The 16,400-nt window shown below is 31.6% G+C and overlaps 1 protein-coding gene across 1 annotated transcript; it reads right to left on the minus strand.

The window, feature by feature from the left end:
* Positions 1-11,872: 11,872 nt before the first annotated feature.
* LOC129219278 (uncharacterized) lies at positions 11,873-13,645 on the minus strand. Its single transcript, XM_054853613.1, has one exon. It carries the CDS (start codon positions 13,643-13,645, stop codon positions 11,888-11,890), a length of 1,758 nt encoding a protein of 585 aa, XP_054709588.1. The 3' UTR covers positions 11,873-11,887.
* Positions 13,646-16,400: the final 2,755 nt, after the last annotated feature.

The raw sequence follows: 16,400 nt of genomic DNA on the forward strand, positions 1-16,400 counted from the left end.
ATACCAAACGAAACGTCTTCAATTTGGACTTTCGGCGTTTCATTAAACATCGACCTAAATTTTACAAAAGTGGGTTTTTCTGAAAATATAGGATGGTTCCGGTATTTTCGAAGATGAAGATACCGGAAATCAAGATGTAAATACCGGAAATCCGGTAAAATACCGGAACACAATCACCCCTGTTATATACATTTTACCGAAAATAACCAATATTTTCTTTATAAAGAACCACCGTAATTATGCCAGGTATATGTCTGTTTATTTGGATAAATTAATAAATATTGAAACTACACATCCTGGATTGCTTAATGATCTTCAAAAGAGTTTTTTGGGCATTCGAAGAACAATGAAACCGTTTTCAAGAATCCCGATTAACTTAACACTTGAGCAAACAATCAATGCTGATGCTGCTTTTAAAGCTTCTGGAATTAACGTTACAAACTCTTTCTCTGCAAGACAAAAATGGTCAATTACTGATTCACTAGGTACGAGTGTTAGATCAAGAATGATGGAGTTTTGTAATATTAAATCAACAGATGACTTAAGGAAAGAATTAAAGAAGTCATCGATTAAGAAATCTACCAAAAACTTAGAAGCAGTAATGCAACTAATAAAGCAGTACACCAACCCTTTTTCGTTCGAGCTGCCAAAAAATTCTTTACAATATATCGAAAGGTCAGTAAGTTAACCATGAAATATATCAATTTTTATCATCAGTTGAAATCGAGAGCTAAAAACAACATAAGAATTTCATTGCTGAGACTTGGGTAACACCAGATAGGTTTGATAAAGCCATTAGTAAAAATAAAATAAGTAATTTTGAGTACAAGAATGCAAAAAAAGTCGAAATTAATAGAAAAGTCAAAGAAATTAAAATGCAAAGATGTTTTTGGGAGTTTACTTTATGCATCACTAGAAAATAAAATTGACATAGAAAAAGGATTAATATATCCTCTAGCTCCTGTTCCGTTTTCACACTGTCATACTAATGGATCAATTTGCAAGACTCCCAAATCTGATTATTAATGAATTACTGGAATATCAAACCAAAATTGAAAATTCTCCACAAGCAGACATTCACATAATTGATGGATTTTATTTATTACATACTCTGAAGAACGTTCCAAATACTTATGGTAAAATCTCTAAGCATATATTAAAAATACTTTCATATAATAAAAAAGAAGTACATATTATATTTGACGAGTACGAAAAGCCCAGTATTAAAGATTTTGAACATGATCTGAGAGGTGAAGTGGATGCACAGTAATACGTCATACGTAGAGACAATAATCGCCCTGCAGATTTCTGCAAATTATTGAGGAGTAGCAACTTTAAAGAAAAATTTGGCGAATTTTTAAATGAAGAATGGACAAGGGATAAATTTTTTACATTGATTGAAGGAAAGACTGTTAAATTTAATTATGATCAATGTTACACTAATGAGATGTCTAGTGATAATAAAATAAAAAGAACTATTGATCATAATCTTTCTTGTTATCATGAAGAAGCTGATAAAAAAATTGTGTACCACGTTTGTCAATTCAATTGCAACTATCATGTGCAGATACATTGTACAGATTCCGATATACCAATAATAATGTTGGCAAATTTCAAGTATTTAAAAGATGAAATACAAGTAATAATTAATTTAAGCACAAATAAAAAAATTATACTTGAACATAAATGAAATTTATGCCAAGCTTTGAGATCAATTATCATGTTCACTTGCTATATGCCATATTTTTACAAGAAATGACTACAATCCTGCTTCTTTTTTTTTTTCGTAAAGGAAAAAAAAAACCTTTCAGTATTTTAAAGAAAAATAAAAATTTTCAAGAGGCTTTTATTCAACTCTAAGAAGTGATCATACAACATTAACAACTTCCAATGAAGTAGTTTGAATTATTGAAGAGTATGTATGTAGAGTGTACTCATTAAAAACAAAAAATGATATCAACAAAAGATGGTATGAGCTATTTGAAAAAGGCTGTTAATCAAAAAATGGGAATGAAGAAGTATTTAAAAAAATATTGTAGAGTATGATCCTTCCAGTTTGCCACCAACAAAACAAGAATTACTGCAACAAATTAAAAGAACTGTATTCATCTGTAATGTATGGCATAATGCATATATGCAATGTCCCACAGATAAAGTTCCTGAAAATTATGGATGGACAAAAATTGATGGCAAATATGAATATTATTGGTTTGATGGTCCTCAAAGCATATCCTTTGAAGAATTATCTTCTGAATTGCAAGGTACCCTATTAATATTATTGAAATTTATTTTTTAATTATTTGGCGACTCATTAATTTTTTCATGTTATTACAGATTTAGATATCACAGACGAACAAAATGAAGAAGATACTGATGAAGATGAGAGTGATACTAGCAGCGACGATGACGAATATTTGTCTGATGAGTCAGAAGAAAATTAATTTATTTTATGTGTAAAAGTAAAAAAATTTTTTGTTTATATAAGATAATAAAGTTGATTTATTTCAATAAATATGATTTCACTTTACATTATGTTTCATAGGAAAACGAAAATAACAATTATTGTAGGACTAGGGATATATACCTGTTTTCTCATAGGAAATTGTTTTATTTGGGAACAAAACACACTAATCTATCAAGTGATATTAGTGTCCTACGGTTATTAAAAAAAAATGGTCCTGTGGTATTGACAACTTTGGAGTGTCGGACCAGAAAAGCATACCACGTAATATGTAGGACAATGAGTGTCTTAAATCATATAAATATTAACTGACCAAAAACATTCAGCAGGTTAGTAATTATATTTCATGTCTTCATAAATAGTACATGTTGCAAAAGTGGGACATCTTTGATCAAATTGTGCATTTTGTAGGACAATTTTTTTTTTCGGCTTGATAACCGCCAAATCAACGAACTATGTCTTAATTACCCCTGTTAGTACCACTTACAAAATTTTTGTACTGGCTAATGTTGGGGGTCTCGACAAAATGAAGCTACTAACGGAAAATTAGCTTGCTAGTAATGAATAACGAAAAAGGGCAAGGGATCCTGGTCTATTGCAGGATCAATGGGGAATTTTCCAGCAAACCATTGCTATGAAACCTTGCTAAGAGTGAAAGAACACAGAATCTGCACGAAAATAGCATTAAAGCGATATCTATTAAACGGGGGGGGGGGGGGACGGGGGGCGATTTAATGCTCTAAATATTTTTTGAGTGGTTTTAAGTTATATTATCGGGTTCCAATTCGGCAATGCATTGACTTGTGTGTTACAAGTGATTTGCCTTCAGTTATACACATCTTTTGTAGTAAATTCTTTTTCATCGGGTTGATAGGGTACAAAGAAATCTGACATTCATGAAAAAAGTATTACATAACATAAGTTCTTTGTGTTTGTTGCAGATATAGAACAGGATGACATAATTGATAAAAACTTTAATGCAAGCTTCATATCTGATGAACACAAGGAGCTTTCATGACTTTTCTCTTTGGACAGTTTGACCTTTTATTGTTTTTGATATTTCTCATGCAATAATGTTGTTAGCTTGGAGTTGAGTGTACTTTTGCAACCAAAAAACAAATGGCTAATTTAAAAAAATTTGTCGCGTATTTCTCGGATAAGACTCATGCATGATTGCAGTACATTCAACTGACGATTGTAATGTCATGTTACTGCTACCAAATAAAAATTAACAGCTAGTATTATAGCTGTTAGATTAAAAGAATATTATTCAGCTTGTGACGATTAGCTAAACAAGTGAATCTAAGAATTAATAAAAGTTCTATGCCTTGTTTTGAAATTTTAAAAAGCTTTCGTTAAATTTTGCATTGAGTATAAATTTGAAGACACAAAATGAAGAAACAATGAGGAAATGTAAAAAATTAAGACATTAATGAGATATGAGCTTCAGAAAAACTTGAATATAATTTTAATAAATTCGTCAAAATGCAAACATAAATAGTTAAATGACATTTGGAAAAGAAGTACAAGAAATGCACAAAATGAGTTTCAACATTGAAGCTGGTGATGCAGAACACATTGTAATGACAAGAATATGTATATGTTATGTATTTATTAAACAATTTAAAATAATTATGCAGGTTAGTGGCACACCCAATATTGTTCTCTTGTATCAAATGCAGCCTTAAAACTTATCAACTATTTTCATTAAAGGGCTAGAGAGAGAGTCTCCCGAAAGATGAGAGTTCCCTTCAAGGAATGTTAAATAATATCTGCTAAACTTGGTAACCTTCAACACACTAGTTATCATTTCATTTCATATCTCAGAACACAACATTTTATCAAGAGAAAATAAAGAGGTAATTAAACTAGCTTAATTTTCAAAATAATATTGAGGCTTGTTTTGAACCTTTCTAGGGGCAACAAAAGCATAAAGAATACCATAAATGTCAATGGCTATATACTTAATAATTTTGAATGCGCCATTTTTATTTCAAAACAATTACAAAAGAATAATAAGTTCATGTTATGAGAAAGAACTGTACAGTACTCAAAACAGAGTTTGTACGCACATTGTAAGAAAAAGTGCAGCCCCTTATGAACTAGGAACATTTGTCTAATGCTTTTATTATGCTATTACTAATGTTTAAATGTTTTTTGTCATGTTCATTCACCAACGCCTCATATGCATAGTTAATAAAATACAAAAAAAAAGAGGAATACACATGGTGTTACTAGATAATATAAATAACACAATACAAAAATCAAGAATCCAGTTCATTTAGTAAGCTGATTTTCATTGATTCACATTTCAATACAGCATTCAATATTAAACGAACAAAGTTAAACACAGGGTTTGACTCCAAAATGAAAATATAAATAAAGCGCTTTAAAAAACCTTATTTTTCTCCTATTATACAGTGGGTTTTTAGTGGAACAAAGTTTTATTTCCAAGTTCTTAAAAAATCATAAAATTTTCACTCTTTCTCGAAATGTATTCTCCTATCTTGGAAAACCCGTGAACAAACAAGAAAAAGCAAACTATAATCAACTGTGATCAAGTTCAAAGAACAAATTGTGATTTAAGTATAAAAGCATATTAACTGCTGAAATGTGTAAATTTTATATCGAATGAAAAGAATTTATTTGTTGGTAATTTTAAGAATAACTATTTCTTCAAATCAAAGCAACACCAAATAGAGAACATTTTTTTAAGCAATTATATATTTGAAATTTCAACTGAAAAAAAAATTAATAAAAACAATTTAACACTTGATAAGTATCACTGTTTTAAAGTGCTTCGTTCAAAATAAAGCACTTTAAAAGATCCAGGGAAACCTTGTAAATAGCTTCTTTACTCACGCATATAAATATTTATAACTCATACAACAATTCAAATTATCATCATAAGATACATGCTGTTAACAATTTGGGAAAGTGACAAATATTGACTGATATATATGATTTTTAGCCATAAAAAGAACAAGTGTTGAGGAAAAAAAAAGTCTCCAAACTCAATAGAGTTTAAATATTTCTCATCACTTAAGCAGTAATAAACTAAAATGCACATATTTGAACATTAAAACATGATTTTCACCTAATACGATAGATTGGACAAACATCAAGTTGTTTTTCCTTTGGAAAGTATTGCACTATTTGACTCACTTTTAAACTGTCTGGAAAAAGTTTACACTGTTTAGTCAAGAAATGATTTTATGATAGTGTGCTTATTTGACTATCTTTTGATCTGAAAAGTCAGCAAGTATTTTTATTAACTAAGTTTTCTTAAGTATTTGTTGAAATCAACACAAAATAACTTAATACTTGCTTCAAATTTTTTCAAAACTCTTAAGTTACTAAATACTGTACTTTTGATTATTAAAAAGGAAGTTCCCACTTTCCAGGAAAAATTCAACCACATGCACTTAGGAGACCAACAAAAAATTGGAGAAGATAATTTTACAATCATCTTGAATTGCTAAGAGTAGTAAATAGGAAGTCAATTTCAAATTAGTTTAACTTCCTATGTATAATAAATCTATATAATTTTAATAAACTATACAGGATCACTTACGTGCAAAACAATATAAGCATTTCTTTCAAAAATGACAATTTATTTGCTAGTTTTTGGCTTATAACAAAGTTCTCTGCCAAACTTCCAGAACACTTGACTGCATACCAGAGAAATATTACACTGAAATTGAGAAAAAACATTAAAAACTTGATAAGAGATGAGCATTCAATGGAATTAATATTTCACTGAGCATGCCCAAAAGATAATTTATAACTTCCATAATTTTGCAGTCAGCTGTATGTGACAACATATGAAAAAAATCCAGTTTGATATTTTAAAAACTTAGAAAGATCTAATGAATTGAATTTCATTGGTTCTCAAATAGGAGATTGATGGTAATGGACGGTTCACAAATGATCAGTTTTTATCCTACGTAGCTATATAATGTTTAACTTCAATCTTTTGTTGGATATGAAATTGTGAAAAATTGCTATGTTTCATATGGGCATTTGAAAGGATTAGTAAAAAATCAATCCTTTCAAATGCTCATATCTTATTTTCAAAATTTTTACTTCAAATTTCAGTACATTGTTTTTCTTGTATGCTGTCAAGTTTCCTGAAAGTTTGGCAGGCAGCGCTACCTGATATCCGCATATGAGTGAATTCTTGAGAAGTGAATTGCATTTTTGAAAGAAATGCTTATAAAAGGGTCTTTAATTGGAGTGGGTATATGTAGGCCGCCTGCAGTAGGATTGTTGTTTGGTGGCGTCTGTCTTGCGTATCATTCACGTTGCCAAATCACCATGGCAAGTTACCCAGTTTAGCAGAATGTCCAAATAGTAGAACTTAACTATGAAAATAAGAGTTTTGTTGTAACCATTTTACGGCAGATGAGGTTGCCCTTCACTAGTGTATTTGATGGCACCAATCCACACGAGATTCACCAGATGGGAATGAATCAGGGTTTGTGATTTTTTTATTTAAATCGGATTTTTTTTATTTAAGTCAATTCTTTTTAATTTATTATTTTTTTTAATCCTCAAAAATTTGTAGATATTTATTACTTTACATTTAAAAATATAATATGTTTCATACAACAAATGAAAAAGCAACTTTTTAGCTATTTTAATTTCATGGCAGTGGTTAAATTTTAATAATAGGTATAATTAGACTGCACTTTTAATATAAAGCATGATTAAAATTAAATTTACATCCCCCCCTAGAACTATAATTCTAGGAAATAGCGGTACCACTATTCCATAAAATTATAATTTTCATACTTTTCAGAAGATTTTTTTTTATTTTTAATTGGGCAGTTTTTTATATTTATCAGCTTTGAGTTCAAAAAAAGTTCTGAAATGGATTCAATTGTTCAATTGGGATGAAGAAGGCAAAAAACCTTGATAAGTAAGCAATCTGAACTAATGAATCCATTCAACTTACTCTTATAATTAGGATAAGTTCGCTAAATGTACAATATTTTTTAAACATTTATAAGTACATTATTATGTTTAGATATGATGTGATTTTGTTTTATGACATTTTTAGTGCAAAATAATATGTTAAATTTTTCTTTTTTGAACTATATAGGTCATGGTGTATAAGAAAAACTGCAAATTTTTATCTTGTTCTGAACTATTGTTCTATCTATTTTGAAGCAAAAACAATATTGCAAAAAGTCTGAAAATCTGTTACACACACAGAAAGAGGGATGTATGTAGTTTGGCCAGTTGAAGTTAAAATTGAATAATGTAGTACAGTTAAAATTAGAGCAACACATTCTAAAAATGCAAAATTAATTTATAATGTGAAATCAACTCACTTCAATCAATGGTTTTGTTTAAAAAAAATCACTTGATTTAAATCATTAGTTTAATTCCGATTTTGATCAAGCTGATTTAAATCAATGAACCCTACAATAAATACACAGAAATTACTGTTTGGTGCGGATTTTGGGTTGTCTGTGTCATTAATATTTTTTTTCAAAATGGCATTGGTGAGAACATTACTCCAACAGCGAAAGCTGCAGAATGATAACTGATTTCTAGTGGTTCAAACGTAATGACATAAACGTAGACAATAGTTTGAGCAGAACAATGCTACGGGCCACACAGAAGGCGAGACAAGCTATTTTGCATGAAAGATTTGAGAGTATGGTTATCTCTCACAGAATGGTCGTGAATTGCCCACAAGATCATGCAATTTGACAATGCCAGACATTTTCTCATTCAGTTTCCTGAAGTTACAGTTCTATACAAGTAAGCCACAATCCGTCGATGCTTTTCAAGCCAACATAATGCAGGTCATTGCTCAAATTAAAGCCAGATCTATGCAGTCACCGTGTGAACCTATCTGTGCCACCGTGAGAAGCTGCAGTCGACATTTTAACATTTTCACATTCCATACATAATGGCATGCAAGGGAATTTTAAATAAAAAAAAAGAATTTCGTTAATAACTAACACAGGGCTTGTTTTATTCACACACACAAATCTACTCATTTTTACTGTAAGACCCTATATCTCATGAATATAAGTGATATTTTCCCCAAAAATTTATAAAATATTTGTGAATAACATCAAACTATTTTGTAAAACTTGCAGCTTTTGACAATGCAGAATGACCCAAAAATTATCTTCAATACTTTGCTGGTCTTCAAATGTATGCATGAATCAAATTTTACTGAAAACTGTGGGCTTTATGGGGAAAAAAGTTACTGAACACACATTTCATCAAGTTTCTCTTCACTTTTCTAGGAATCTAAAAAAGTTGATCACTAAAAGGGGCTGGATACTTGTAGTTGAAGTGTATGTCATGAAGCTTTTGAAACAATAGCAGAGTGTTAATTACCTGTACAAACAGTTGCGAATATAGACTTCAGTGCCCTTCCCCCCCCCAGCAAGATTAATAATGCACCCCTCCCCCTGCAAGAATTTTTTTCATAATTTTAACATTAGTATTATTTCTCCAGAACGTGCCCCTCCCCCGCAACACGGGGGTGCTATGTACGCCATTGCATGCGAATGCTCTAAAAAGAAGCACTTAAAATGACTCAATAAAGACTTAAAATTCACTGATACGGTCTCTACAGCTTCCATCATTAGCACCAGAATGTTTGAGCAAAATAGGTAAGGCTGATCAAGAAAACTTCAAGAAACAACTCTACCAGTTATATTTTTCACTGAACCCTATCATTCAAACCCTACTGTTATAAGTAAGGTAAAGAAACCTACAAAAATATATAACATAATCTAACAATCTAACAATGTTGCATTAAATATGTTAAGATTCAGGGCCTTATTACCAAAGAAGGCAACTTGGTCATGGGCAAGTGACCAAGTTCAAGTTTCATTCAAAGGGGCATTCTAGTCTAGAGGTTCGATTTTGAGGCGATTTTGCGGGCATAGTAAAAAAAACTGTGACCATTTTTTCTATCAATTTTTTATCAGTTTTTTATTGATACTTGAGAAGCATAAAAATGTATAATAGTGGGAAGAAAAATTCAAAATTGAAATCAGTAGAGGTTGGCAAAGTGGGGACTCAGAAAAAAAAAGTGTCTACAGGTTGACAAGATTCCAATCCCCCTGCTGATCTGAAACATGGAATTAAGGTTGTCTGTTATTAAACAAGGATGTAGAATTGTCTGGATGTAGCCAATTTGGGGGAAAAAATTTGCACAAAATGGCGGTTTTTGAATAAAAAAAAAGTCATTTTTGGCTCCATTTTTCAACTTTGGTAATTTTTAAAAAATAGTAAAAAAACAAAAATACAGAAACCCCTATGTGGAGACAGTTTTGATAGTATTAAGAAAGTCTGTGACAAAATTCAAACAAATCGGTGCATTAGAACTTGAGATATCTTGTCAACCGTACTAAAAAAAGTAGTTTCAAGAAAAATGTGTTTCAAGTTTGCAGTTGCATATTGGGCAGTCTGATTGGTTTAATGGTTATGCTATACTTGTATGTTTTTGAACAGCTATCCCTGCCTTATACATTGTTTCTTTCTATCCCTCAAAAGCTACATTTTTGGCAGATCATCATTCAAATAATGACATTGATAAGGTCTGTCACGGAGGTGAGGAATTTTCCATTAATACAGGCTGTGTTTTGTCTTTTGAACAGAAAAACATCTCTTTATTCATTTATTTTAAATTTTTACTAAACATTGTAAAACGGTGCAAAGTATGTGGTATTAAAGTTAAAATAACTCTCAGAAGCTTGCACAGATTTAAAAAGAAAATGCAAGTCAGAGCAATGTAATACTACATAAAAGGTTTGAAATAAAATTTGGAAGTGACAGTGGAATAAGTTACGCGTGAAATATTATAGGTTGTGGGTCCTTTCATAAATTTTTCTTTGGATACAAATACAGAACAAAATATTACCAATATGTTATCCTTTTTCCAAATAATTGCACTGAAATTCCTTTGATATGAAACTGCCAGAAGCTCATTAAATGTCTTATGTGACAGCGGGAAAACATCCTAAGCAAAAAGCTTTGCATAGCAAAAAATTAAACAAATTTTAAAATTCTGTAAAAGGACCTATTTACTTTAATGAATTAAAATAAAAACATATACTAATACATAAAATACATGTAAAATACATAGCAATATAATAAACTAGATAACTAGCATCCTTCATTGGGTGTACCACAGTGATGACAAAGTACAAATAGTCAATAAATTCAATAAATACTAAAAATAAAGATTAAAATGTGGCAAAACAAAAACTATTTTTAGACAGAGATTATTATAAATATTACTTTAGCATACTATTAAACAATTAAAGTATGATCAGGTGTATGATTTCAAGGAATTTTTAACTACATGGAAAATAAATGTTAGTTACTATTTTATAGAAGGTTTTTTTTTTTTTTAAGCTTACTAGGGCAATATAAAGTATTTAACAGGTAAACAGATTTAACAGTATTTTCAGCATAATATTCTGATTTTCAACATGAAAACTTGATTACAAATATATTCAGTTTATGGATATTTTACACAGCACATTTAGGCAGCATGACTGTATTGTGTGAAGATGTGTGTGTATATATATATATATATATAGTTGAAATCTAAAAATGTCTGGTACATTTGAAAGTTAACCTAAAGAAAAATTGCAAAAAGGCTTATCGAAAAATCCATAATTCCATTTGGCAGCCCGTAAATTTAATTGCAGAACTTTCGAATAAATTTCATTGCACATGGAACTTCACCAATTACAATGTAACAAACTTTATCTGTATCGCATCCTGATTTTTGTTTTTCATTTTTCAAATACACTAGTCATTTTTAGACATGCAGCATAGCTATCTATTAATTATGAAAAAGAGTTAAAATGTTATAATAAGAGAAAATTCTGAAAATTAAGTTACAATTGGTTACTTCTACAGCAGCTCAATTATGAGAATTATTTAAATGATCCTTTATCATTAAAAATAAATAAATATTATTTATTTCTCGCATCTTTTGCAACCAAAAACTAAAGGAAAAGTAACTTACCCAAAACAAGCAAAAATAATACTGATAAAACATAATACTGAAAGTAAATTATCTTTCATAATTTTTGCTGTAACTATCATTAAATTTTTAGAAAATGAAAACTCAAATACTCTAATGCATTTTGTACACTTGATCAGAACTAAACTTCATTCGAGCATTTTTCACCCATACACCATGAGGAAAATGAAAACAAACATTGAATTGAAAGACTTGCATAAGGCTTTAGTTATAAATTAGGAAACTTAACTATTGATACACTCAACATTCATTAATTATATATAGTTATAATGTTTTGCATGATCAACAAATACATTAAACTTTATTTGTTCAGAATAATATGAATTGGCAACATTATACAATTGTAAACAAACTGCATTTGAGCAGTCTCTGGGAATTAGCCCAACTTGAGCTCAACTTTTTCTATTGTGGCACTGACAGCAACACCTTTGCATATTTAACTCTCCTTTGATGCTCTCAGGTTCAAATAAATTGGAATCACCACAGGAACTGCATCCATTTATATGACATTCACAAGAACAAGTAATTATTTGAAAATTGGTTTCAAAATGTACATAATTATCTGAAACTTGCATTGCACTAGAATCACTTTTAATATTTTCTGATACGGTAAAGTTATCACCAAAACGATTCAGTTCTGAGCTTTTAAAATTGGATTCAAATGCAGCCCAATTATCATTAGATGTGAAATATGGCACATCATACGCACCATCTAAAGTATCAAAAGGGCTTTTTTGTTCATCTCTGTCAGTTTTATTATGCATCCTAGGACTATGAAGCCCTCTCTCACAAAAATCTGCCCAACTTTTTATTGATGATTTTTTCGGACTTTTATCTCGACCAGTAAATTGTTCCCCTGGCAAAGACAACTTAATTTTTTCCACTTTTGGATCAAATGTCGGAGAAACAGATTGTATAAATGCTTCTAAAGGGGCAACATTTATGGGTGTGGTACTACGTGGCCTATCAATTGGTTTAGTAGTTATCTTCAATCGTTCTTGTCGGGTTGGTAAAACAACATGTTTTGAAACTTCAAATGTAAATGCCCGAGATTCCATAACTGGATCTTCTTCTATTTCAGATAAATCATGTGGCAGGAGGATTTCAGCTTCAAAATCATCTTCTTTTTTTTCCTCTACAATCTCTTTACTTTCAAATGTTAATTCTGATTCTGATGATTCAAGGAATTCTTCAACTATAGCTTTAATGTTTTCAGTTTTTGAAAGTTGATCTACTTGTTTCCCATCAACTTTAGATAAAATATTATACTCTTTTTCAAATGACTTTTCGCTTATATTTCTTTGTTTGTGGCTTATTTGATGATTGTCAGTTGTTTTACTACATTCAGAATTTACTTTACCTAGGTCATTTTGAACTTCAGTAATTGTTGGACAAAATTCAGGTTCTGGTAGTTCATTTTCTTTACCTTTAAAAACACTGCCATTATTTAGCTTTGGCTGCAACACATTTTCAGGAATTTGAACACACTCAGTTAGGTTTTCATTTGGTAAAATGAAAGTATCAGAGGAAACAGGAGAATTGATATTTTTACTGCTTTTCTTCTTGAAAATTGATAAAAACTTCCCCTTTTCTTTGGATTTTGTCTCTAAAGAATCTTTGGACACATCACTGCTGCGAGATTTCTTTTTTATGGTTTTTTCATTTACTGCTGGTACAGAATTAGTACTTTTAGAAGTGTTTTGATCATGATTTTTAAAAATATCTGTCCATGATGTTTTTCTTTGACTGTATTCCAATTCAGAAGATTCATATGTTCCTAAAGATACTGCTGAACCTTTCTTTTGTTTGGCACTAAGAGCTGTGCTTTCTTTTGAGAGTGAAGATAATGATGTAGTTCTGAGATCACTAGATGATTGACCATGATATGGATCACCAGGTGTAAGAGTGTATTGAGAATCAAAATCACTTTCAACACGGGGTGTGGACTGAGATGAATAAGTAAGAGAATCCGGAGTGTGAAATTGAAGATCTTGACTAATGGACTCAATTTCAAGAGAACTTCTAGCACAAACTCTTACTTCTTCAGGACTTTCTAATTCATCAGAAGGCAAGTCTTCAAAAGAAGCTAATGGAGCAAGTCCTGCTTTGATTTGTTTAGAAGCAAAACTGGCTCTTTTTATAGCATCCATAGATTAAATTTCAAGCTAAGCTATAAGTAAAAGAAAACTTGCAATGTTGATATGCAGTAAATTCCATAAGTAGCATCATCACTTCAAATAACGGATAAACCCATCTGTAATAAATATTAAACACTGTGCATTAGTAAATAATTTGTGCATTAAGACAAAAATTACCTAAAATAATTTTGCCAACAGAAAACATCAAATACATTTACAACTAACTATTTCACTAGAATTAGAGACAAAACAATTGTGTGAAGAATCACAAATTAAAATAATTTAGCACTCAGAATTATTTCTATTCACGGAATGTACCCAGGAAGAGGCAGAAATTTGAGCACAGCTTAATTAGCATTTTTGCTTTAGCAGTTTTTACAAACTTAAATTTATTTTTCTCATAGAAATGTACTGTTTCCTCGTTGATTTCAGCTCAATTTTCTCAATAAGGCATTGTTTCACAATAGTTTATGAGCAAAAAATGTTTGAAGCATTTATTTTCAATGCATGAAAATCGCCTTAAACAACAACTTAGCCCATCTCTCTCACTATTTCAATTTTCATGCTTCTTACCACTCTTTCTTAGCATGCTTTTTAAATATAAAACACCTTGATATTTATAAACTAGGGAGCAATCGCTCATTAACCCTCGGGAGCTGTAAGTAGCTTCATTTAGAGCAGTATTACATTCGGGAGCAGTAAGTAGCTTAACCTCCTTCATAATGAAGGAGGTTAAAAGTGGTAAAGGGGACAAGTGGATTTCTTGTGACCTATGTCAGATGTTCTGCTTGTTTAAGGGGAAGGATGAGTCTGAGAAGGATTTCATTTGCACAAATTGTGTTGAACTCTCAGAAATCAGAGTTAGGATGCTTACTTTGGAAGGTGAGTTAGCATTAGGCTGTAGGCGTGTAGATGGGGTAAACAGTCCAGAGGGAAAGGGGGAAGTTAGCAAAAAGGAGGTTGGCATTAGCTGTGTGTTAGATAGTGGGAATATTCCAGAATTAAAGGAGGAAGTTAGTAAAAAGGATGTGGGAATCAGCTGTGTGTTAGATAGTGGGAAAATTCCACAGGTAAAGGGGAAAGTTATTGCTGAGGCGACTGACTGGGAAACAAAGGGTATAATTTTGGGAGATTCAATGGTGCGTGAGGTGGGAAACTCAACAGGCAGAGTTAAACGTAAGGTGGCTAGATGTTGTTTGCCAGGGGCTCGGGTGAGAGATGTAAATAGGGTTGTTGAAAAGAAGGGGGTATTTAATAAAGAGGATGTAGTTACTTTGTGGGTGGGAACTAATGATGAAGGTCATAGTAACAATGATGAGTTTACAAAGGAATGGGATTCCCTGTTGGACAAAGCAACCAACTGTTCGGCAAATGTCCAAGTGGTTGGTTTGCTTCCCAGGTATGGAGTGCATAGGAGTTGGTTAAACCAACGGGCTAGGTGTATGAACCTGGTACTCAAGGAAATTTGCGTTAAGCGTAGTATCAGGTTTATTGATGTGTGGAGTAGATGTAAACGAGATTGGATTGCTAGGGATGGCCTACATCTGAGCTCTACAGGGGTCAAAATGGTTAGTGGTTTGGTTTTAGAGGCTTCAGAATCAAAAAACTAAGTTGGAATGGGGGGCATGGTTTAAGGAGCAGAATTCGAAAGGGTACTAACTATCGGGATTTTAGTAGAAACGGAAATAGGGTGGCTAATAAGAGAAAAGATTTTAACACTTGGGATTCAAACAATCGTGCAGCATTAAATAAAAGTAAGATGGGCTTACTTAAGGTTTTTTATACAAATGCTCGTAGTATTAGGAACAAGATGGAAGAATTGAAAAGCATAATTATAGAAGAGAGGTTGGATATTATTGGAGTTACCGAGACATGGGCTACCGAAAGTGATGATGATTTATTATCTATTGCTGGGTATAATTTGTTTAGACAAGATAGAGTAGGTAAAAGAGGTGGTGGGGTTTTATTTTATGTCAGAGACAATTTAATTTGCAATGAATTGGTAATTAATGATAAACCTAATGAGATTGATATGATTTGGCTGGAGTTGATTAGTAATAAGGGCAAAAAACTACGTTTGGGAAATATTTATAGGCCACCCAACTTAAGCCAGGGTCAAGACGAACAGATGTTTAGTATTATTAGTGACATTTCTAGCAAGGGGTCAGTCATCATAATGGGAGATTTTAATTTTCCAGGAATTGATTGGAATAATTTTAACCATAGTAATAGCAGAGAAGAGGTTTTTTTGAAAGTAATTGGTGACAGTTTCTTAGATCAAATTGTAACTCAGGGTACTCGACAGGACGCGATTTTAGATCTAGTTTTCTGCGACATGGAAGGCTCTGTTCAGGGGTTATGTGTAGGGGAACACATTGGAGATAGTGACCACAACAGTATTAGGTTTGGGATTAAATTTGATATGCACAAAGTAGAGAATTTTAGGTTTGTGCCCCATTTCAGAAATACTGACTTTGTGGCACTTCGGCAGAGTTTGAAAGCTGTTTTTTCTTCTGGATTGGACAATAGCGATGTGAATCTTCAGTGGGCAGAGTTTAAGGAAAATCTAGCGAATACGGTTAGGGATCATGTTCCTTTTAGGAGAAAGGGTGTCAACACTAAAATTTGGCCAATGTGGTTCTCCAGGGAAACTAAAGACGCTCTAAATTACAAGCAAGCTGCTTTTCATAGGTTTAAAGAAACAGGTCACAGTGCAGATAGACTCCAATATTGTAAGGCAAGGCGTAAATTTAAGTATTTGGTACGG

This window comes from Uloborus diversus, chromosome 3 (assembly GCF_026930045.1).
Source record: "Uloborus diversus isolate 005 chromosome 3, Udiv.v.3.1, whole genome shotgun sequence".
Lineage (NCBI taxonomy): Eukaryota > Metazoa > Arthropoda > Arachnida > Araneae > Uloboridae > Uloborus > Uloborus diversus.